Raw genomic sequence first — 24,921 nt, 5'->3', positions numbered from 1 at the left:
TCAACTAGCAGTGCTCCACGAACCAGTTATACTTTATTGACAGCTGAAACATGGGAACCTCGACGTAACGAAATTCGCGATGTAACGAAATTTTTGACTGCAAGTAGGACTTCGTTATATCGAGGTTCATCTGTATTGATAATTCGATATACAGAAATCGGCTTGGGACGGCACTTACGATGCGAAAAAACGATACCGTATTTGTTGCGTAATGAACTCACTCGTATAATGAACCCACCCTCCACTTTTGCACTCGAGAATTTTGAAAAAAAATAAGCGTTAAGCCAGCTCGCGCACATGCAAGCGATTAAGTGATCTCAGCGACGAGCAGTAGCGACAGAGCAAAAAATTTTCAACTTGTTGGAACTGCGTCCCTCTGCCGTTCAAGCCACCGCAGCAGCTCAAAACAAGGTTTCTGTGTCGCCGCGGCAGAAATTGCCAGCGTTTTCACTTGCATGTCGCATTCAGTTTCGGTCTCATCCACAGCTGCAGTGATAACATCGCGGCGTGTTTATCTTTTGATAGCTCCTGTGGCAGTGGGGAGCAAACTTGACAAACTGCTCGTGATGGCTTGATTGCACAAGCCTGGTTCGATTTATCACGCCGCGCTTGGGGCGGGCGTAGTCCACTGCCACAAAATCATTGGAAAGTGTGATACAGTAGCTGCAAGTGCTGTTTGAAGCGAAAAATGCTAAAAGCCGGTGTCATGATCGCAGCTGACCGCGTGCTTTCGTTGATTCATACATGCAAGGATAAACGACTCCCCCCCAAAAAATGCCGCTTCGTAACGTCATATCTCACACTACGTCGCGCATACAGCACAACCATACAAATAGACGACTCTCGCAAAAAAAAGAAAAAGATCTGCCGCTTCTTGACTTCCGCAGGCGCCATAGCCACGTCAGCCGCCGCCGCAGAGGGTTCACAACACACTCTGGAGAAAGCATCCGACGTTCTTTCTGAAAACGGACTGAGCTGGTTGGCGCATGAGTAGCGCGTGCGACTGCGAACGAAGGCCGGGAAAGAGGAAGGAGAGAGATAGCTCGGCAAAAGAATGGGCACACCCTTGCGCTTCACTCTGTCGCGTTTTTCCCCTCTCGTTCCCACCGGTTGTCTGGTTCATTCACGCACATGGCTTGCAAACGTCACGTGCTGGCGTGCGGGAAACGATAACTGCAAATGCGCGTGCCTTTAAGGAATAGGTGCGGCGCTGCTCTAGTTGAACTGTCCCTTCTCAGTACTTCCGCGCGTGGCTTGAAAACGTCACGCAGCAAACGGCCGAGGGTGATGCGACCGCCTTTGGGAAAGGCGCACTTTCCAGTGCGTGGCGCGGAGTTCGATACAGTAAACTCCCTTTAAGACGAACTCCAAGGGACCATGAAAATTGTTCGTCTTATCAGAAGTTCGTCTAATCAGGAGCGCTTCCAAAAATGATGTTTGAGCATGCAGAGTGTGTCCAAATACCTCGTAGATGAGAACAAATGAATAAAATGGCCTTTTAGGAAAATACACTGCAATACAAGCATTTATTGGACTAATAATTGTCTACTACACTTTGCAGTAGTAAGGCATCAGGCATTGTTGACTGTTACCCAGTCATTTTTTTTTTGTGTCTGTCGTGAAAATCGACGGCCTGCTACAAAAGCAGACATCTCGCTTAACTTTTGAAGATACCCTTCACTGCCCTCACACTGTTCAAAAAACTGCACTAAACTAGTGCAGATTCAGGCATAACATTCAAGCTGTCATCTTCAGCAGCAGTTTCCGATGGTAGGTCAAGCACTTCTTCAATCAGAGCGTCCAGTGTGTCAGCCCTACACGTTTCCGCACTTTCGTCAATGCTGACATATGCACTGATGTCAATGAACACACCCTTACTGCTCAACGCAGAAACAATGCTTCTATCCTCCAAGTTCGCAGTGTGGTCCTCATTCGTAGTATCGCAGTCATTCTGCACTGAGCAATCACTAAGCGCCACAAATCCTGCATGGCGGAAGGCGTTGGCAATAGTGGCTTGAGTAACCTGCTCCCAGGCGCTCGTCAGTAAGTGGACAGCACTTAACAGGTTAACTGTGTACTCCTTATTGTTCTCCATGCAAATCAGCATCCTTTGCAGCAGAGAGCGACGATAGTGCCTCTTCAAGCTACTTATTATTCCCTGGTCCATAGGCTGCAGCTTCGCCGTTGTATTCGCTGGTAGAAACTCCAGTCGGATGGCATGAAGTCCGGCGACGTGGCCGTGTCCGGGACAGTTGTCAACAACAATGAGAACTTTTCTCTTCTGTCTCTGGAAGTGGCGATCCATCTCATGAAGCCACTGCTCGAAAAGTGCCTGCGTCATCCCTGCTTTTGAATTAGCCATGTACATGACCGGCAGCGTTTTTATGTTTTTAAAGCAGCGTGGTGCTTAAGATTTGCCAATCACCAGCAACTTTAGTTTGTCAGTCTCAGTCATATTTGCGCCCACGAGGACTGTTACTCGAAGCTTGCTCCGTTTGCCTGCCACGCAGTCATTACCAGCAGCGAGCGTTTTATTTGGGAGTAGCTGGTAGAAAAGCGCAGTTTCGTCCACATTGTATATGTCTTGAGGGTCATATTCGTCCATGAGTTCATTCATCTTGTTCTGCCTCCAATCGCTGCAGACCGCTTCATCCACTGTAGCGGCCTCACCGACAACACAACGAAAGGCCAGTCCATGCCTTTTCCAAAAACGGTCGAGCCACCCATCGCTGCACGCAAACTCGACATTCAGTCGCAGGGCAATTTCTTCCACCTTAGCTTTCAGTAGTATCCACAGGCAAATTCACACTGCGCTCTCTCTTCACCCAGGCAAGCAGAATGTCTTCAAGGTCTTTCTGCATAGCTGTGCGCATCCTCTTCCGCTTCGGCGCAAACTCACCATCTTCCAAAGCACTGGTAATCCGCACTTCGTCTTTTACGATACCGCTCACGGTACTTTTCGCGATGCCGAACTTGCGCGCTATTTCAGTCTTCGAAAGCCGGCCGGCGCGAACTTCGGTCAAAACTTCGGCCTTCTCACGAAGCTCAAGCGGCTTTTTTCGAGTTGTTGGCCGACTAGCCATAGTAGCAACACGGCGAACACGGCGCGCACGAAAACAAACATCGCACACCACGAGGTGACAGCGTACAGTCTGGTAGAAAATTGCGGGACACGACGCGCACACCTGCCACGAACAATGGATCTGTGCACTGCGTAGTAGGGGTCGTTGGCGGTCAACAAGGGCGCGGAGCACTGGCATGATGACACTATCACGTGATCACCATTGGGAAACATCATTGGCTGCTTTTTCTTCTCACCGCTTTTTTTCCCGCGTTTCGCTAGTTTTGCTGGCCGGGCCGCGCATGCTCTTTTTTTTCTCTCTCTCTCTCTCTTCCTCTCTGCCGGCGTGACGCGAAACGCGAACCTACTCCTACTGCGGGGAAAAAAAAGAAGTGAGCGGGGGAACGGTGGGAGAGGACGAGCAGCGGCACTCTTCCGCCTTTGTAGAATCGCATCTCCGACGCCGATGTGCTTGGGTCTGCGTGCGTCGGCGGCACAGATGGTCGTGGCACTGAAAAGCTTTTTTTTTTTCTTTCCGCTGAAGCGCTGCTCGGACGGTCGAGTAAGCTGCGCGGGTGGGGTGTGGCCGGCTGTGAAAATTCATCTTAACCGATTAGCGATTGCAAAGTGTTGATCTTAAGCGGATTTTTTTTTCATTGACTCTATGGGGAACCAAACAAACGATCTCCACTGTTCATCTTAACCGAGGGTCCATCTTAAGCGAGTTCGTCTTAACGGGAGTCTACTGTATATCGAACGACCAGTGAAATTGAGTTCGATATGTGACTCGGCTTTCCTATACTCTTACATGGGTTTTTCAAGGGGATATTCTGGAAGTTCGATATAACCAAAATTCGATATATCTGGGTTCGACTGTATATACAAACATAATGAGAACTCTCAATATACATCAGAAAGACACAAGCATAAAAAAAAAATTTATTTTTCATACAAAAGTAACAGAGCTGTAAGTTAAATAAGAGAAAATATAAGATTGCTATGTTAATGCAAATAAGTAAATAAAAGAACCGTGCAGCCATTTGCACAAAGATAACACAATACATGTGGAAATAATGCGTAGATAAACAAAACAAAGCAACATATACTGTCGACGACCGATATTTCGGACACCCAATTTTTCGGACATGCTTGATTATTCGGACTTTTTCCCGGCCCCAGGACATACCTTATAAAGTCAATGTATTACGCTGCTCAAAATTTCGGACACTCTAAGGAGGGCTACTCGATTTTTCGGACATTCCAAGCGTCAGCCGGGCCAACTGCCACACATTTTGAGCGGTGTCGCCGCCATCTTGTTTGTTTACTTTTTCTTTCGATAGCCTCGAAACCGGTGCCGGCCTTACGTGCCGCTCCTTAGCTAAACACGCTGAATCGAGGTTATAATATTTGCCTAGCAGCTTCCATTTCTGGGACAACGTCGCTGCCGGAGTGCTTTTTTTTTTTTTTTAGCGTGATCGCTTCTACTGCCTCTGTGTGTCATGCGTTTCACGTGCGTCGCCGAGCATAGCGAGTAGGCCTAGCCATGGTCATGCTGATGCGAGAACTGCTACTTGGCTCGCATTTTATTGAATCGGCTTCAGTTCTATTTCCGGATCTTATAAGATTTTTTTTTTTTCATGCAACGCGGCAGCGAGAAGGCACTCAACGGAGTCGGTGTCGTGATTCAGTGTTTGGTGGTTGTGGTGTGCCTCGACAGTGGGAAAACCTACTCTGTCGATTTGTTTGGAGCACTTAGTACCCTCGCCGATGCGTGGAAATCTGTAGCACCCACAACGCTGCGCAATTGCTTCCGCGACGCGGGATTTGTGCTGAATGATGAGTCGGCTGCCTTGGACGAGGTGAGCGTCGTCGAGCAGTTGTCAGGCAGTGAGCAGTTAATTCACGCCCTTCGCACTGCTGGTGTCGAAATTCCATCGGCCGTCTCGTTTTCAAAGTTCACAGACGTGGACCACCAGTTGGAACTGTGCTTTGGGTTCATAGATACAGGAATTATTCGCCAAGTGCTTGTGGAGTCTGAAAGCGAGGACGATGATGACTCACCTGCAGCAGCGCAGCCGACGCAAGCTGAGCTGATGCAAGCGAAATTCAGATGGACCTGTTAGCACGGAAGCGGAGCATGGTGCAGAAAAGCATTCATGACTTTTTCCGGCCTCAAAGTGAATAATAGGCAATAAAGTGAGCTTTTTGGTGCACATTTGTTTTTTCGGACTGCCCGATTTTTCGGACATTTTCGTGATCCGTTGAGAGTCCGAAAAATCGGTCGTCGACTGTATTTATGTTAACAATTTTTCGGACATTTTCGTGATCCGTTGAGAGTCCGAAAAATCGGTCGTCGACTGTATTTATGTCATAATTTTACAAAATAGCTCAGTAGTTCTTTTGTGGTATAGCCAGCAGTGTTCAAAGTGCGAGGGAGGTTATGAATTAAAGACTGCAATTTGCAATTATTACGAAAAAAAAAAACGGTATTGTCCATATATCACGATTCCTTGTGTCCACCTAAGTATGGCGCAATTCTAAAGGTGCCAACGTTGATAAATAATTTGTGACATTGGTGGAAGAAAAATACTTACATTGTTTGCAGAAGACGGAATTCATAAAGAGTGTCGATGCAAATAATGTTATGTGTTTGGAAAACGTCTATTGTGGGACATGATCGTTTAGGGTTAGCAATCAGACGAACAATTCTTTTTAGTAGTACGATTAATTTGTCCATATTAGTCTTTTTCATCATAGCCCATACTAAATTGCAATAATTTAAATGGGAATGGAAGAGTGCATAATAAATCTGAAATTTAAATTTTAAGGGCAGAGTGCTGCGACATCATGACAGTGCACTTATAGCAGAAAAAAGTCTTGCAAAGTTAATTGATGTGGGTTTCCCAACTCAAGTTAGATGAAAAATATACTCCTAATGATTTATGCTCTTCAACAATGTCAATCACCTGTCTGTCAAAACCTAACACATAATTGTGGTGCAAGCTTTTATTTTTTGCCTGAAAAATTATTGCTTTAGTTTTTTAAGTCTATTTAAGCGGCACCAAACTGATAATTTATCTAGAATAGCATTACATTTCATTAAGACATGGTTTAAGTCGATGCCAGAGACAAGCAGTGTAGTGTCATCAGCGTATATTATAAACTGAACTGTGCTATGTTGATAATATCATTAATGAATACATTGAACAGCAAGGGCCCCAGCACACTACCTTGCGGTACACCAAAGTGGGTAGGTAGAAACTCTGGAAGTTACATTATGGAGGGTTACAGATTGTGTTCTACAACTGAGATAACTTTCATGTAATGATAGCGGCTTTCCTCGTATCCCACATGAGTATAACTTATTCATTGGGATTTTATGGTCTAAGCAATCAAACACCTTGCTAAAATCGATGAAAATGCCTACGGTGAAAAATTATCTTAATATTTTGCAATATCTTTTCTTTGGGCTAGCAATGCGGTCTCTGTTGACCTGCCAGCTCTAAAGCCAAACTGCGATTCACTTAAAACATGCCTTTTATAAAGAAACCTCATTATACTTATGTAAATAAGTTTTTCTAGTGCTTTCCAAAAGACCGGAAGTACAGAAATTGGTCTATATTTTGAAGCTAAGTTGTGTTCACCTAAATTATCGAAACTCTAGCCGATTTCATAGCAATGGGAAAAATTCCAGACTCGGGCGCCAAGTTATAAATTTGAGTGAGCACAGAGGAAAGTAAGTCAATGACGTGTTTTACTGGTTTAATCTGTATGTTATTGATGCCCAAAGCCTTGGTATTCTTTAAGCCCAGGAATATATTATAAACTTAATTTCATCCATTGGCTCTAAAAAATATGCTTTCCTCTATTTGAGTCCAACTGCTCACCTCGTTAACTGTATTTGTAATGCTGGAACAAGGAATGAAAGTATTCACAAAGTGGTTATTGAAAAAGTTAGAGCACTGCAGAATCTGCATTTGAGTAATGTTGAAAGCACGGATGGTGCTGTCTTGTTAACCCACTTTAGTCTTTGGTACTTTCAGATTGCGCGCCAATCCCTTCTTATGCCCTTTTCGGGCTCTACTTCCGGTTGTGTGAGATCACATTTTTTAGGTCACATTAATTCACTTTTTATTTACCCATTTTAGACTTTGCTACTTTCTAATTGCGCTCCAATTCCTTGCTATGTCCTTTTTTGGCTCTACTTCCGGTTGCGTGACGTCACACCCTTGACGTCACCCTATTTGACTGGTTTGATTAACTATTTTAGTATTTGATACATTCAAATGTGGTGCCAAGCCATTGGCTAATGAGACCATTTTTGCCTTTACTTTTACATTTTATGCCTCTAATTAATTACCTAATTAACTTATTGGCCTAATTCTTCTTTCGGACACAACATTATGTCACCTTCTATCGATTGAAACCACTCATTAACCTCTCCCACTTCTCAATTACGCCCAACTGCTGCGGAAAACTTTTACATGTTTTGCCTGTAATTAATTACTTAATTAACTTATAGGCGTAATTATTTTTTGCTAATAACATTATGTCACCCTCTACTGATCGACAGCACTCATTAACCTCTACCACTTCTCAATTACTCGCAACTGCTGCGGACACAATTTTGCTGGCACGGCCTGTGGACACAATCTGCGGACAGAAATCTTTGAACATAGTGAAGTAATGCTTTCGCATTAATAATTTGCGAGTGATTTGCCCTTTATTTCGAGACCATTTAAGTTTATTACCTTAGGAGTGAGGTATCCCTTTTGACGGCCTAAGACGTCATTTATCACTCTCCAGGCAATGTTATTGGGCTGTCGAGTAGTGTCGGTAAACTGATGTTCGTAGTATGCAGCTTTTTCCCTGCGAAGTTCTGAGTTGAGTTTATTCTTTAACTGTTTGAAGTACTTCAGAATGTCTTCTGAGCGCATGCGCAAGAACAAATGATAGTCTATTGTTACTTTTTATCATTTTTAGATGTTATGAGTAATCCACGACTTTCTTATCTTTTTATAGCACGTTGCTGTTACGAGCGGGCAATGCTTGATGCAAATGTGTAAAAACTGCGCAATAAAAGCATCATACACATCATTCGCTGTTTCGTTGCACATAACAGATGACCAGTTGTGTTGTAAGATAGCACATCTGAAGGCTTTTAAAGCGCGATTTGTAATATGTTGTACGAAGAAAGGCTTTTACATTACATTTCGAGGCTCCATTTCGATAGGTGACAAATATGGGACAATGGTCACTCACATCAGAAGCCAGTGTTCCGACACTGTCGACATCAGTTTCAATATTGGTTATGAAAACATCCAGTGCAGTTGAAGTAGAACATGTTACTCTAGTTGCGGTTTCGATTAAATTCACATAACCAGACGAGAGCAACAGCATTGAGAAATCACGAACCACATTGCTTTGTTCTAAAACATTAATATTGAAATCGCCGCGATCCGACACTCTCTTTAGAAGTATATTTTAATAACTCAAAAAAAAATTCATAAACTGTGCAACATTGCCGGAGGGGGCCCGGTACAAGACAAAGATAATTTCATTACCAGCTCGTAACATTAGACTCATAATTTGCAGTTTTCATGCTAAAATCTGGTAGGATATGGCATTTTTTGTAGGAAGCAACATAAAGGGCACTACCTCCACCACGTCTACTCATACGGTTAAGAAAAGATTATTCATACCCGGGTAGTTCTAGCGTTTTGCAACCATCTTGGTATCTCGTCTTCGTCAACATTACAACAATAAACTTGGAAGGAAATTGATTCAAAAGGATAGCAATCTCATCTTCTTTGTTGCAAGCTGAGCAGACGTTAAGATAAATGGCTGATTCAGAAAACTGATTTTTAAGGTTGATTGTTTGAGCCAAGGAAAATTGGCGGTAATTTATCATTTCGCTATATATACAAATGGCAGAAGAAAAAAATTTCATGCGGTAGTTTCGGAGCTGCTTTTCTTGCTCACAGCGGCGGTGTCATTGACAGGCGCTGCAGAGGTCTTGCTTAGATCACCTTCCTTTGCTATCAGTAGGATGGCTGACTTTTCAGTCTGCCTCGTATAGATCTTACCATTGTATGACCATGCAGATTTCTAGTGCTCATACTTTTTCTTGGTAGCCAGACCAAGCAGTTTTCTTGTTTGTTTTTTTGAGCAGGGCGTAAGTGCTCATTTACGTACACGGGGGCTGGATGGTCAAGCTCAAGGTCATTGTTTGTTAGACGCATTTTCTTTGCCTTGCGAAGTACAGTGTCACGTGTTGCTCTGTACCGGAACTGTATGACGATGCTGGATTTACTGGGATTTTTTGTGGCTACACAATGGCAAGCCTCAAGATCAGATTCTAAGGTTGGCTCGTTGATTGCCATGCCAGTCTTCGAAACTATTTCAACAGTCGTCTCATTATCATGCTTAGTGACTCCTTGAATTTCAATATTGGCTCTTTTAGAATATTGTTGTTCAGAGCTAACAAGCTGCCTTCCAGCGTCCATGATTCGACTTTCTAAATCATGATGTTTCTTGCAAAGCACCTGATGGCCACCTGCAAGCTCCTTGGTTTTGGCTACCTTCCCATCTAGCTTCTCTGCCAAATCCTTGATCTCACTATGAGCAAATACAATACTCTCGCGCAAGGCAGCCTGTTCGCTCTTAATCTTGCGGATTTCATTCCACGTTTCCCGCTCAAGAGATTTGCGGAGCGTTTTGAGTTCAGCTCTTATTTCGTCCTTCAGTTTTGAGAGCTCTGCTTTCAAGTCTTCTTTTAGTTTGGCAGTTTCCTTAGACATCTCTAATTGCGTGAATAATTAGAGCAAAATATACACAGAAAGAACACTGAAATGAGCACCAAGAAACAACACTAAGCTTGGCAGCAGCAACAAGTCAAGAATGGAATAGCAAGGGTTATTCTGGTATATTCACTAACCTGCAGAAACCTAGAAAAGTTATCAAAGATGTGGACGCTCACTTGTCACCACTGTCATGTGGCGTATAAGGCTGTCGATGCTTCTTTTGTAGAGACGACGTCATGTGGTTGCTGATGTAGCAGGTCACAGTTGTAGCTGACTGCTGAAGCCCACCAGGTCAGAAGGGTGTTCACCTTGCCTCTTGTAAGCGCTCCCACGCACGGTTAGGGCTTGATCTTCATCAGCACCGAGTGCAGTTATGTCAAATGTGGCCTGCAGAAATGCAGAAAAGTTATAAAAAATGTGGACGCTGGCTTGTCGCCGCTGCCAAGTAAGTCACTGAAATACATGGTGTGAAGTGGACAAGTAGCACAGCCAGGTAATAAATTTTCGTTGTCGAAAGCAGCCACTGGTATCTTAATAATGCGCTCTGGAGGGCTAGTAGGTGCATGATTAAAAAAAAAAACACAGTGCAATTTGGGGTCATCGACTTATAATCGTGTAATTACAGTACCTAAGGTGCAGGTTTGATCCCTGTGGTTGCTTAATCGATGTATACAGAAACCAAGGCACCCATGTATTGTGCAATGTCAGTACATGTTGAAGGTGGTCAGTGTTTATCTGGAGCTATCAGCGTTATAGCCTGAGTTGCTTTGGTGCCTTGAACCCTGTAAAAGCAAACCGATTCCAGTCTGAGAACCCCTGGTCTAGGGTTTTAACGATTGCAGAAATATAGGGAGTCCCACTGTTCCCATTTGCATTTGCTTGAATGTCTGGTCATCTCTTAAGCATGTTCAGTTAACTCACACTGTTAGCTAAGCCAAAATGGCCAGGCAAAGTCGAACTGGTTCATTCCTTCGGAATAGTTAGCACCTCAAGCTTTGACTATGAGTGTTTTTATCGCCCGGATAGCATTTGATTACAATTTTGAGGAACACGTAAGGCATGGCCTTGCTATGAGTGGCCCTTCGATATATGAAAATAAAGGGAGGAGAAATAAAAGTAAATTGTAGATGCGAGCATTATTTAAACATTACAAAACAAATTATAAGCTCCAATTTGTGGGAGCAAACGGGATGACCTGTGTAGTATTATGCTTTTGAGACATTTCACTGAGATGTGAGACGTAAGCAATGTGAGATGCCTTTGAAAATGTTGTCCGTGTCTTGGTTTCAGGATTTGAAGCTGCGCTACTACAAGCTCATGATTGAGTTGGACCAGCATGAGGCCTCGTACCTGGCCATCTGCCGCCACTACTCAGCCCTGTACCGCACCGAGAGTGTCCAGCAGGACGAGACACAACGGAAAGAGGTCTTTAACCCTTCCTTGCGATATCGCATGCTTTAGCTTGTATGCCTTGCCATCCTTACTTGGGAGGTGCATGTTCTGGTGGTTATCTATGCTGCAACACTTGTCCCTGTCGACAAAGCACGTAAGTAACGTAACTATTGTCACTGGTAATGATTTGTTTATGGCTCGTACAGTAAACCTCTGTAGTTTGTAATGGAAAACAGTTGTTCCAGTTACATAATGGTAAAATGATCGAATGAGTGAACTTGGCAGAGGCACATAGGACTGTGTGCTACATGTGGCAGTGTGAAAGGTATGTCCCTGTTGTATTCTTTCGAGTAATTTATGTAACATGTTCTTCTGCTATTTTGTGTTTCTGTGTTTTCATTGGCCACGAGACTGCACAATTTAGAACTTTGTGCTGCAAAGCGATGAGGTTTCACATGGTTGCATGTGATGGCTAGCTTGAGATACATGTGCTTGTTTTACATCAAATCACACACAGGAGGAACTGATTGATGTGTAAGTGGCTGCGTGCTCCTTCCTTTTACATGGCGTTTTTTTCCTCTCCTGGCACAATGCCTTGTTTCATCATGCAGTGACATGTGGTCTGTTGCTGCGCACAGTAAAAACTTGTTAATTTGAACATCACGGGATCAGGGAGAAGGTTCGAATTATCCGATGTTCAAATTATCGAATGGCCTCGAAAAAAAACTGACAAGAACCATTTGGATTATGGTAAATTTACTGTATTTACTCTCGTAACGAACCCGCTCGCTTAATGAACCCATCCGCGTCTGATTTTGCCTAAGAATGTGAAAAATTGCAAAAAGAAGTCGTCATTCGTTAGCACGTCCCTCCATTTCACACTGTCACAGTCCACAGCGCATTTCTTGGCATTGAGACCGTTAGACGTTACCACTAGCAAGGGGGGATGCGAACTTGGCAGAGTGCCAGTACTTGTCCATGATGCAAGCCTTGTTTTCAGTACGCTTGTGTTTCATGCCATGGATGATTGAGTATGGGCGCCGTCTACAACCACTCAATTATTTGAACGCGCGCGCGATAGCAGCAAACGTTGTTTGAAGCGAACAAAGCCGGCGCCATGATCCCGGCTCACCGCATGCTCTTGTTGACAACCGATGGGTGGAAAGGTGTACGACTCTCACAAAAAAAAAAAAAAAAGAAAAGAAAAAAAATTTCCCACGTAACCCATAGCGCCCGTGGCTGGGACCATGTCTACAGGGCTTATCTGTATTTCCAAATTAACGGGGCTCGAATTAACGAGTATTTAGTTGCGAGTTTCGGAGGTTGCACAGAAGATAGAGCAGGCAGCCGCCACCGCGGCCACCAACCACTACCCTCCGGCGACACTATATGCGCCGGTCATGGCGCCATTTAAGCTTTATTCACTCTTTCATGGTTTTACTTGGCTTCATCTTCAGTCTCCGCTTTAGACATGCGCAGCCTCATACTATGACGCTCTTTCACTGTGGTTTTTTTTTTCCCCACTAGCTGTGCACCAATCCGGCCAAACGCGGATTGCATACTTCGAATTATCCGTAGCAGAAGCAACTCTCGTTGGAATGAATGGGATTTTTTGTACACAGATTTTTATGGAGCTTGGCCGGACCAAGTAGTGTAGTTCAAATTTTTTGAAAATTTGAATTATTGAGGTTCGAATTAACAAGCTTTCACTGTATGCATTACCCAAGTTGCGACTCCATTTATTTCAATTTTTGGTACTACACTCCGGGGACAATGATACTACCGGGTGTTGTGCTGATAAGGCATAAAAGGCTGCAAAAAGAGCTTGTATAGTGGCAAATTTGGGGTGAAAACACGGAAGCCAGCCAGTGGAGGTTTGTCACAATTAGTCGCTAACGGAAACCACTCCACATTGATAACAGTCCCTGCGAGCTCTTTCCCAGTGTGACATGGTAGCAGTGCATTCTCCTCACTCATGGGTGGTGGTGAGGAGAGGCTTTGCCACACCCATAGCATGCAGTGTGTGATGAGTGGCCAGTATGGTAGTGAGGGAAGCTCGCATTGCTGCTGTAAGATGCTTCAAAAAAGAAAGAAAAGGAAAAGGCCATTGGCAAGCTAATCGGCATTCCAAGCGCTCACGCACCCTCCATTTGTACAGTGCACTGCCTGGCTGGGCGACATGGTCAGCTGAACCTGCCTTGCCCCCGCGGCTACTCCTAAAGCGACACTCATAGCTTGACTATTATCCAGTTGTCATGTCTGCCATGGTGTGCATGCTAAGGGTTGCAGAGGGAACAGTGTGCAAGCCTGCTTGATGTTGCTGCACTTATTGCACTCGTTCTCAAAAGTGTCGTGCTGGTGTAGCACCAGTTTTTGTGACGAGGGGGGAGCCTGCCACTGGCGCTCTCAGTGCAGAGGTCAAATCAAGCACATAAGTGTAGAAATATCTGCTGCACCCGTGTGTTTGCAGCGGTGTTCAGCATGTGCACAGTACAGTATTGTGCCGGTTCTCTTGAACGCTTTGCATCTGTTCGAAATGGTGCAGCTCAGTTGGCAGCAGTGGAATAGAATTTGCAATTGCTTGCAGTTCATCACCACTCGGCTTACTCCTGACGTTGCAGGAACTGTCTAAGACTTGTAGAAAAAAGGCTCATTGATACTGTTTGTTGCAGCTGCTTGCAATAAGAAACAGAAAAGAATGAAAATGTGTCTCAGTGGGTATTGCTGTAAACTGTTGTTCATAGCTATGAGTGGAAATGGTATTGGTAACTGTTTGAGGCTTGCGCAGATGTTTTTGCATTACTGTGCTACATGCATATAAGGACTGTATTCTTGCTTATACAGTGGACTCCCTTTAATCAAAACTCGATGGGGACAAGGAAATCTGTTTCATTTATTGGCAGTTTTGTTTAAGGGTTGTGACCCCCAAAGAAGCTGTGCAACATAGTTTGTTTCAGGTTGGCATGCCGCTGCTTCACTAAACAGGCATTCATCTTGGCTAGGCTGCATGTGTGCTCCAAGCAGCCCTCTCACTCAAAGTACTGCTGGAGTACTCGAACTGCTTGGCTAGCCTCATTAGTCGACACTGGAGTGCTTTGATTGTTATGATGTTCGGTCTCCTCTTCACTGTCATTATTGTTGGCTTCGTCGACTTCCTTCAATATGTCAGTCAAGGTGTCCTCACGGCAGGGGACAGCATCATCATCAATAGCTTCATAATCATCCATGGTCACAGTGCCACACTTGGGACACTAAAAACAGCTTGTGCTTCAGTAACTTCATCAGGTTCTTCTTGGTCAGCGGCCACTGCTTTGGAAAAGCCCGCATGATGAAAGCAGCGTTGAATTGTTGTAACTTCATCCCACGAGTGAGCCAAAATCTGGATGGCAGAGAGGAGGTCTACGGTGTACTCTTTGCCGCTGTCCATACACAGCATCATCCTTTTCAGGACGTGGCGACGGAAGAACACTTAAACATTTCCAATCATGCCCGGTCCATAGGCTGGAGTATGGCTGTCGTGTTCGTGGGGAGGTATTCCAAGTGAATTGAAGTCAGGTCTCGCACTTCACCATGCGCTGGGCAATTGTCAACAAAAAACACAACCTTTCTGCCTTTTCTAGTAAACTCTGCTTCCCTCTGCCGCAGCCAGGTTTCAAAAATGGTCTGCGTCATCTAGGCCTTGGTATTCGCTTCATACAAAACCGGCAGGTTTTTGACACCTTTAAAAACTCGCGGTTTCTTTGCTTTCCCGATAACGAGAAGCTTCAACTTCTCGGAGTCATCCAGGCCTTGGTATTCGCTTCATACAAAACCGGCAGGTTTTTGACATCTTTAAAAACTCGCGGTTTCTTTGCTTTCCCGATAACGAGAAGCTTCAACTTCTCGGACCCGTCCATGTTCGCTCCCACAAGAACAATGACACGGTCCTTACTGTGCTTACCACCCGTGCACCTCTCACTTTTAAAGCTGAGAGTTTTGTTCGGCAGAAGCTTATAAACGCCATTTTGTCCACGCTGAAGACGTCGCTCGGCTCGTAATTTGTAAGTATGTCTTGAAACTTCTGTTGCTGCCAGTCAGAGCAAACATCATTATCTACCATGGCACTTTCACCTGCTATTGTGCGGAAAACAAGGCCGTGGCGCTTCTTGAAACAGCTTAACCAGCCATCGCTGAATTTAAAGCCTTCAATTTCCATCTGCAGTGCAATGTCTCTCGCCTTCTCCTCCAAAATAGGCCCGGTCACTTGATGTTACCATCTGGAGCACCGGTGGCAGCGATGCGGAATTGGAAGCGCGCATGCAAGAAGCCATCACGGTTACCGAGGCCCATCTTGCCCCAATGGGACTTCGCTGCTCTTCTAGAAAATCCGAGCTACTCATCTACCACCCCTCAAGACCAGGGCGCCCGTCCAACGACTGGCGCCGACACCACACACCATGCATAGAGATACACGACAGGGATGGAAATCGCATACCCACGGTCGATAAAATACGAATTCTAGGATTAATCATCCAAAGCAACGGGTCCAACTGGGCGATGCCTGACAGCATCACGATCAAGATTGCAAACGCGATCCGGATTTTTCGGCGCATCATGAATAGGCACAGGGGACTGAGCGAGGACTGCGCTATTCAAATGGTCCATGCTTTTGTACTCTGTCACATCACATACGTGGCTGCAATGCTCAACTGGAAAAAGGAACATCAGAGAAGGCTTGAAGTACACATACGCTGAGCTTTCAAGACAGCGTTGGGGCTCCCCGATAATGCCTCCACTGAACTACTCTTACAGCTAGGAGTGCACAATACCCTTGCCGAAATCATCGAGGCACAGCACACGGCACAGATTGCACACCTATCAATCACCAAAGCGGGCAGAGAGATTCTCGTTAAGCTCGGCCTGAACACCATAGTAGAAAAGGACGTCCTGCAGTTACCTAAAGTCGTGCGAGAAGCAATCAAAGTTCCCCCTTCCCAAGAAACGTTCACCCGATCCACAATCAAGGAAGAAGGCTCGCCCGCGCCAAAGCCCTCGCTGCGGACGCGGCACAGTTCCCCGACCAGACAGCTTTCGTGGATGCAGCGTACATACTGGGAAAGCATGCCTACTCGGTAGCATTAGTCGACGGACACGGGCGTACGCGCAACTCACTCACACTTTACACCAAGAAGCCAGAGGTAGCTGAACAAGCAGCGATAGCACTAGCTCTAAAAGACTCGGACTTCACAACTGTATACAGCGACTCTAGAGCAGCCACTCGAGCTTTCGCCAAGGGCGGGATAGACAAGACGACGCTACGGATCTTAGGCGGAAGTAACATCACCGATCACTCCATCGTATGGTTCCCGGCACACATGGGCAGCTTAGGGGGCGGCCTGCCGAATCTCAATGAGATCGCACACGAGGCGGCGCGAGGACTCATCGACCGCGTCCCTCCGGTTTCCCCTGCTACTCCACATATCGAGTACAGAGATCAATTATTCACATACAACGAGCTCACTAAGCACTTTTATCTAGGCAGACGAGCATTTCCCCTCCCGGATAAGAAATTAACCTGCAGCCAATCAGTAACGTTACGCTTGCTCCAAATGAAATCATACCCCAACCCTTGGCGCATGAAGCACATCGACCCAGACTACGACGGACAACATGTGTGTGAACGGTGCAGTGATCGTGCAGACTTAAACCATATGCTGTGTGGTTGTGCATCGAGTGACGCCTACGCCAAGAACAAAGAACGTTGGGACAAAGTTTTAAAAAGTGCTTCCCTACATGATCAGCTTCGGGCTGTCCAGGAGACCCGCGCGGCGGCGGAGAGCTTCGGGCTCTCTGTGCCGACGTGGGAGCTGCCCTCTACACCTGGCGCCTAGCTCAGTGTCCTCCAGGACCCCTACTGTGGGAAATAAAGTTTTACCAAACCAAACCAAACTGGAAGATTGGAACTTCGAGCAAGCTTGAACCACAGGAAAAGTGCTTTCTCTAGGTCCTCATGTTCGGCCAGATGCATCCTTTTCCTACCGGGGGCGAAAGCGTCGCTGTTATATGCTTTTTCAATCTTGTCGCGATCCTTCAGAATCCTTGAAAGCGTGCACTTTGGGATGCCATGCCTTTTCGCGATAGCAGTTTTCGACTCCTTGGAACACTTCACATCATCAAGAATTTTCATCTTGGCTTTTAAAGACAACTCATTATGGGGATGCTTTCTAGCAGCTTCTTCCTTACTGCACGCCGGAAAGAAATCACGAAACACAATCACGGAACAGAGCAAAATGGCGCCCGCACAATAAAAAACAAGGCGTGCAAGGTACTGGATTGGATTGGATTCTGGATATCAACATCAACAAAGACGACTCATGCGCAGTTTCGGTTTCGTTTATCCGAGTTGCAAGTAAAATGGGGTTTCGATTGTCGAGCGCGACTCTGCACAGATCGTGTATGAAACCAATTACTTTTTTTGAAATTGTTTCGTTTAAAAGGAGTTTTCGTTTATGCGGGTTCGTTTAGCGGGCGTCCACTGTAATCATTTTCCTTGTCTTCCACATGCGGCAGAGTTGACGCTCTGTCTGCTCATCACTGTTTTGTGTCCTGTGACTGCTTCAGCCAGTGGTGTAGAAAATGAAAACTAGGATGAATTCAGAATACGGTCTTTATGTCAGTCTGGCCTAGAGTGTAGTTTAACGAAAGAGAAAAAGTTGTTCGGATACCTTAGGAAGTTTTGTCCATTCTTGTAATGGTGCTGTTGCACACACGTGATGCCCTTGGTGTTATGGTTTCTGGCAGGCGCTGAGGAACATGCTGCTGTTCCTGATGCTGTCGCCACACGACAACGAGCAGCATGACCTCATCCACCGTGCCAAGTTGGACAAAAACCTCGATGAGCTGCCACAGTACAAGTGAGGCCTTTCTCTGGCATGCCTGTAGGGGCATGTGTGTGGGTTTTTTTTTTAAAGGTGTCCTGCAACACTTGTCCGCTATGCTTTAAGTCAATTCTTTGTCACGTCAGGGCACTAGAAAAGGAGTTTTTAATAAATTTTCAAAATACAAGCAAACCAAAAATTGCCCTCAACTCTAATTTTCCCTGTCTTTCACATTCCCATTTCACCTGCGAGACCAATTGAAACATCCTAAATGAGCACATCACTACAATTTCACTGAAGATGGCTTCTCATCTGGTCGCTGCAACACATTTTTGGTAAAATTGATGACCACTCTTCCATGGCTAAAACTGTGGGGGCGCCTCACAAAAATAGAATGAGTAACAAAGAGATCGGGAGCAGGCATGAAAAAGACACATGCCTTTGTCATCATGCTCCCCCAATTATTGTGCTTTTTTCGTGAGCCCGCTCCTTGACCGTTCCTTTCTCTTCGTCCACAGGTGTCCTACAACAGCATAGAGCCACTGGCCAGGTCGTTCAATTCTTTCCTGCCAAACTTTGGCCGCATAGCCATAAGTAGCTGTGTAATTATAAGCATGTTGGATTCATTGACCTAGTATAAAATACAAAAGCGTGACATAAACGTTTTCTAATGGACACAATTTGCACGGCATTCGCTATTGATTTATTAATTGGTCAAATGCTTGCCAGTTGAAGTCATATCCGCTGCAGAATTAGCACTGCGTGCCGTCACCGTTGGTACCATGGTTTTAGTTCTTGAGCAAATTAAAATGTTAGGTACCGAAATATGCATGTTTTGACCGGTAGAGATAGCATTGCCATAACTCGATTGCTACAAACAAACAAAGCAGTGCACTCAAAATACGTTGCAGGACCCTTTAAAGGGCAACTCTGGCGTTTTCTTTTTAACTTCGCTGGATTTTACTGGAACTTTTAGTATATGTCCTCCTCAGTTTGCTGGTCATTTGTGCCAGATTTTGCAGGGATTCAATGTTGTTGCAGTGAAAATTATTTTTAAAGTTTCCCATTTTGTGGCCTCAATCGGGGAGGTTTCTTTGGACACCCATAAGTGCTTGCCATCACTCATTGCATGGCTGTCTGTATTTGCTTTGTGCCTAATGCAGGACAAAAGTTTGGCCTTCCTTTTGGCCATTTTAGACAGTAACTTTAGCTGTAACTTGCAATTGCCATTTTAGCTAATCAATGCGAACATGCCATACAATTTGTGGCCATATCAAGGGCACATATTGGTCAGTAGTCATGTCACTGGTCGCTAGTCATGTCACTGGTGGGTTTCTTTTTCGGTTTCCTGGTTTTTGCTCCTTTCTGATACTTGTACTGTCGAACCTCGTTATAACGAAGTAGTACGGGCCCGAAAATTTGTTCTTTGTATCCGATATTCGTTATAAAAGTGCATGCCCAAATTCGTGTAAATAAGTCTGCTAATAAAACGAAACAAAATGCACACTAATATGGACAACACAAAGGTGTGAAAACTCACAATTTTTTAATTAAAAGCTTGGTCTAAGCATGAAGTCTCGCTTTTTGTTCTGTATTAGAGAACAAGCATGAATACTAAGAAGGGCTGCTGCCTCCGCGCACAATTTGCGCGACAGAGCCAACGGACTTGGGGAGTGTAGCCCGCAAGCACGGGTCGGCCGCAGTGGCAGAGGCATGGCAGGGGCTCCCTTCATGACGAGGCAATGGTGATAGGCAGTCACATGCCTGTCATCTATTGCATAGGCGGACTTGAGCAGCAGCGGCGCTCAAGTCCGGCCATGACCGTTCATGGCCTCTGAGATCACCACGCGCGGATGTGTGAAGGCTATGGGCCGTTTGTGCTAGTTTTGTCGCCGCCGCTAGATGACGCGGCACGTGAACGCGCAGGCAATTTAAATACACTTTGGCAACGCCCGCTCCAGTCCAGCCATGACCATTCATGATCTCCAAGATCACCGTGCGCGGGTGTGTTATCTCCGAGGCCATAAGCTGTTGGCGGTAGTTTTTGCTGCCGCCGCTAGTGACGCGAACGCACGGGCAATTTAAACACTTTTGCTGCAGGCGATTCGATAGATTAAAAATTGCGTTTCTTGATGTTTTTTCCAGCTTCTTTATGCATTTTCTGCAGTCTTAATGGGAAAATACTGCTTCCTTATAACCAATCTAGCGTCAAATTATGAAATTTTTCTTTCGTTATATACAAAGAACTCCCACAGAAATAAATCATAAACCAACCAAACTTTGATTTTATTTCGTTTTATCTGGTAATTCGCTATATCTATGTTTATTATAGCGAGTTTCGACTACAGTCGAGTCCACTTATAACATTATTCAAGTGCCGCAAAATTTCCATTGTTATAACCGATAATTGTTATAAACGGTTTGCACGAAAAAAAGCATAAAAACTGCAGAGAGGGGTCACGGACGGCAAGTGACATGCGAGCTCCGCCGAGACATCGTTTTGGTGGCCCCGAAAGGGGCCTTGTAAAAAATACGGGAAGGTTGCCGCGGCTGCCCCTCAGCTTGAGAAATCCCGAAGTAACGCTGGGGTGAAGAGAGAGAGAGAAAGACGAAACTTTTATTTAAAAGCAGAAGAGGTAGGAGCATGCAGGCCCCTGGGGTGAAATCGCCGCAAGCATCTTACCACGTACATCTCACTGGCTTGCACGAGAAAACCCCATGTCCGTTAACCTTGCTCGCCTCACGCGAAACGTGCTGACATCCTTCTCCATGCATCTATGTACACCACGTAGTGCAGCGGAAGGTCCCTCGCGAAAACAAAGCCCCAGAGGGACTGAATCAATTGCAGGGCCTCTTGCGAGAACAACGTTGAGGCAGCCTGCCCTACCGCGTCGTTAGGCGCCTTGTCGAACGCGTTTGCGCCCACTGTCAAGCGAGGACTTTTCTTTGTTGAACTTCTCAGAGGAGCGGATGATCGTCGACACCGTCGGTTGCGATAGTGCGTACTCCTTCGCGATATTGCACTTGTCGTCTCCAAATCGATAGCCGTGCTGTGCGCTTTCTTTTCACCGGCAACGTTGTCCGATAATCAGCAGATGGATCAGCCATCTTACGTTTCGGCGGCGATTCAAACGAGACGAAGAAACCGCGTGGCCAGGAACGACTTCGAGGCAATCAACTTGCACAAACAACCAAATCCGTTTGCAAAATTGCAGAACTGCGCAAAATGAGGGGCGAGCGGGTGAGTGAGCAGATCAGCGGATCAGCGCTGTCGGCGCGTTGGGGAAGTCCATTTGTGTTTTGGAGGGTGGCGCAGCGCATAGCTATGGGCGCAGTCCATTTGTGTTCCGAGGGGTGGAAGGGCAGCGGGAGAAAGGCGCGCGGGCTTACAATGCGGAGAAGGCCAGAAAACAGGTTCTATTGAATGAGCGCGCGGCGGGGAGGGTGCAGCAGCTGGAATTTCTTTCTTTTTTTTTTTTTTCTTTTCAAGGATTTCGCATTCAACTACCTCTTGGCACGAGACTTCATTGTTATATCCGATAATGTGGCAAGGGGGCATTGTAGTAAGCGGGTTATTTTACCATAGAAAACATACAAAAGTGGACGGTACAGCAGGTTTTCATTGTTGTAACTGATATATTGTTAAAACCGGTATCGTTATAAGTGGACTCTACTGTATACTTGATATTTTGGAAAATGGCCTATTGTACCAGACAGAGGAGACTAAAGAATGTGATGCGATTTTTAAACCCAACATGCTTTCAAAACTTCTGGAGTTGACTAAAGATGTTTTCTTCACTTTTGGAAGGTGAATAATGGCAAATTTGTTGTAATCGGTTAAGGTGTACTGCCGGATAGTATATACTTTTGCCGCGTCCCCGCCAACTACATATTAACGGTGTTTTACTGTACATCCTTGAGGCGTGTCCTAGCTACAGCACTCCTTTTGTAATGTCCGACAATTGTTCGCGCTTTGGTGCAAAGCACCTCAAAGTGGGATGTTTGCTCTTGACGTCACTGATGCACAACTGCAGTGTATGTGCAAAGCACTGAAGTGCAGGCCAAGGCGTCCACATCACTGCTGAAACAAAATTCCGTCCATTGTCGGTGACAATATAGACTGGAATATCCTGCGGGAGATCCCATTGAGCAGCAAGCTCTAGTAGAGCATTTTTCAAGTTCTCCGCCGTGTGGCCTTGAGGCATGTGCTTGCAGGAAAGATTGAAATTCTGTGGTCCGAAGTTCGCATCCAGCATGTGGCACTTCAGCGAAATACAGTCGAACCCGGATATATCGAACCCAGATATATCGAATTTTCGTTATATCGAACTTACGGAATATCCCCTTGAAAATCCCATGTAAAAGTATAGGAAAGCCTCGTCATATATCGAACTCAATTTCACCTGTCGTTCGATATATCGAACTCTGCACCACGCACTGGAAAGTGTGCCTTCCCCAAGACGATCGCATCACCCTTGGCCGTTTGCCGCGTGACGTTTTCAAGCCACGTGCGGAAGGAATGAGAGGGGACAGTTTGGCTAGGGCAGCGCCGCGCCCACTTCTCAAAGGCGCGCGTATCTGCGGTTATCGTTTCCCACGTGCCAGCATGTGACGTTTGCAAGCCATGTGTGTGAATGAACCAGAAAGAACCTGTGGGAATGAGAGGGGAAAAACGTGATGGAGCAAGCACAAGGGTGTGCCCATTCTTTTGCCGAGCTATCCCTCTCCTTCCTCTTTCCCGGCCTTCGTTACAGTAGCACGTGCTACGCGTACGCCAAGCCAGCTCAGCCCGTTTTCAGACAGAACGTCGGACACTTTCTCCAGCGTGTGTTGGGAACCCTATGGCGCGACTGCTGACGTGGCTATGGCGCCTGCGGAAGTTAAGAAGCGGCAGATCTATCTTTTTTTTTTTTTTGCGAGAGTCGTTTGTTCTTATCGTTGTGCTGTACCCGTGGCGTAACGTAAGATATGGCGTTACGAAGCGGCTTTTTTTTTTGTGTGTGTGTGCAGGAGTCGTTTATCCTTGCATGTATGAATCAACGAAAGCACGCGGTCAGCTGCGATCATGACACCGGCTTTTAGCATTTTGCGCATCAAACAGCATTTGCAGCTACTTTATCACGCTTTCTAATGATTTTGTGGCAGTAGACTACACTCGCCCCAAGCGCGGCGTGATAAATCGAACCAGGCTTGTGCAATCAAGCCATCATGGGCAGTCTGCCAAGTTCGCTCCCCGCCGCAGCAGGAGCTATCAAAAGATAAACACGCTGGGTCATTATCGCTGCACAGCATCTTGGCACGCTGCCAAGAAATGAGCTGTGGTTGAGACGACCGAAACGGAGTGCGACATGCAGGCGATAACGCTGGCGATTTCTGCTGCGGCGACACAAACCTTTGTTTTGAGCTGCTGCGGTGGCTCGTACGGCAGAGGGACGCAGTTTCAACTAGTTGGAAATTTTTTGCTCTGTCGCTGCCGCTCGTCGCTGAGATCGCTTAATCGCTTGCATGTGAGCGAGCTGGCCTTAACGCCTTTTTTTTTCTTCCAAATTCTCGAGTGCAAAAGTAGAGGGTGGGTTCATTATGCGAGTGAGTTGATTACGCGACAAATACAGTATCGTTTTTTCGCATCGTTGAGCTCGTCGTCAGCGTCGACAAACTGTTGAAAAGTTATTTCCGTCGGTATGGAAATCCCAGCAGAGCGGAGGTCGTTGATCGCTACATTCATGGGCGGGCACATGTCAATCACATTGTCACATTCAGGCAAGTCTGCTGCCTCTGTGGTGAGTGCGAAGACCGCGTGGCGAAACCCACGTCAACCTGCGATCATCTGCTCATTACTTTTTTAATAATGGCAGCTTTCTTCTCCATCGTTAACCGACAGTACTGTTTTCCGCGGATCGATGCCATCGGCGAGGACGACGAAGACGGAGTGGGGGCTATAGTGGGCAAGCAAAATCCTCTTGTTGCGAAGTGTCGAAGCACCTAGGCCTAACGTCGCAGAGCACACTTGACACAATACATAGCATGTAGCAAAACCATGTGGTCTGCGATAAGTCTGCGCAACGAAAAGGCGAAACGGTCGCGGCGTCGACGGCACTTCCAAAAACTCCGGAAGAGGCGCTGGTGAACATAGCTAGAGTGGCCAGACCAAATCGGTGCGTGGCGGCTTGGTAAGGCTAGTTGTTCAAAGATGTGACATGGTACGCAGACTGGGAGATAGCCAAAATGGCGGCTTTGTATGACGCAGTTGCGGTTTCAGACCTTCCGTCGCATCGAAAAAGTCCGAAAAATTGGATGGCAGGGGTTCGAGCCTCCGAAATTTCAGATGCCCTTATACATTGATTCTATGGGGCTCGTGGCGGTGCCGCGAAGATGTCCGGAATATCGGGCATGTCCGAAAATTCGGTCGTTGACCTCTATAGGCAATCTCGAGTTGCCGCGAATTCTTAAAGCAGTGTGGTTTTTTGCTGCGCCCAATAACAAGCGGCAAACGCTTGTCACTTCCATCCATGTTGGTGCACAGGAGGACTGTGATCCGTAGCTTGCTATGCTTGCCACCGTCGCAACGATCACCTTTCAAAGCCAGTGTGCGATTAGGCAGCATCTAGTAGAACAATGCTGTCTTGTCGGCGTTATATATGTCTGCTGGATCGTAGTGCTCGAGGATATCTGGCACTGCGTTTATAATCCAGGCAGCCGATTCTGTTGCATCAGCCGATGACGACTCACTGCTCAAGCTTTTGCCAACGATTGAGTGTCGATTTCTGACCATTCCCGAATCACAGAAGCTCGTTAATCTGCTCAAATA

At 45.9% G+C, this 24,921-nt stretch overlaps 1 protein-coding gene across 2 annotated transcripts in view; it reads left to right on the top strand.

The window, feature by feature from the left end:
* Rpn5 (regulatory particle non-ATPase 5) overlaps positions 1-24,921 on the top strand; it is a 63,768-nt gene that overhangs the window by 11,988 nt on the left and 26,859 nt on the right. For both annotated transcript variants that reach the window (XR_014707457.1, XM_084603577.1), the window contains exons 6-7: positions 11,155-11,289; positions 18,037-18,149. Coding sequence is in view for 1 of the 2 variants with exons in the window: in XM_084603577.1 (XP_084459703.1) it covers positions 11,155-11,289; positions 18,037-18,149 (248 nt within the window). In the remaining variant the exon portion in view is untranslated. The remainder of the gene's footprint in view (positions 1-11,154; positions 11,290-18,036; positions 18,150-24,921) is intronic.

This window comes from Amblyomma maculatum, chromosome 5 (assembly GCF_055883805.1).
Source record: "Amblyomma maculatum isolate TAMU_Amacu chromosome 5, ASM5588380v1, whole genome shotgun sequence".
In the NCBI taxonomy this organism is placed as follows: domain Eukaryota; kingdom Metazoa; phylum Arthropoda; class Arachnida; order Ixodida; family Ixodidae; genus Amblyomma; species Amblyomma maculatum.
Note: the sequence above shows the minus strand (reverse complement) of the source record. Positions and strands in the feature narration are given on the sequence as shown.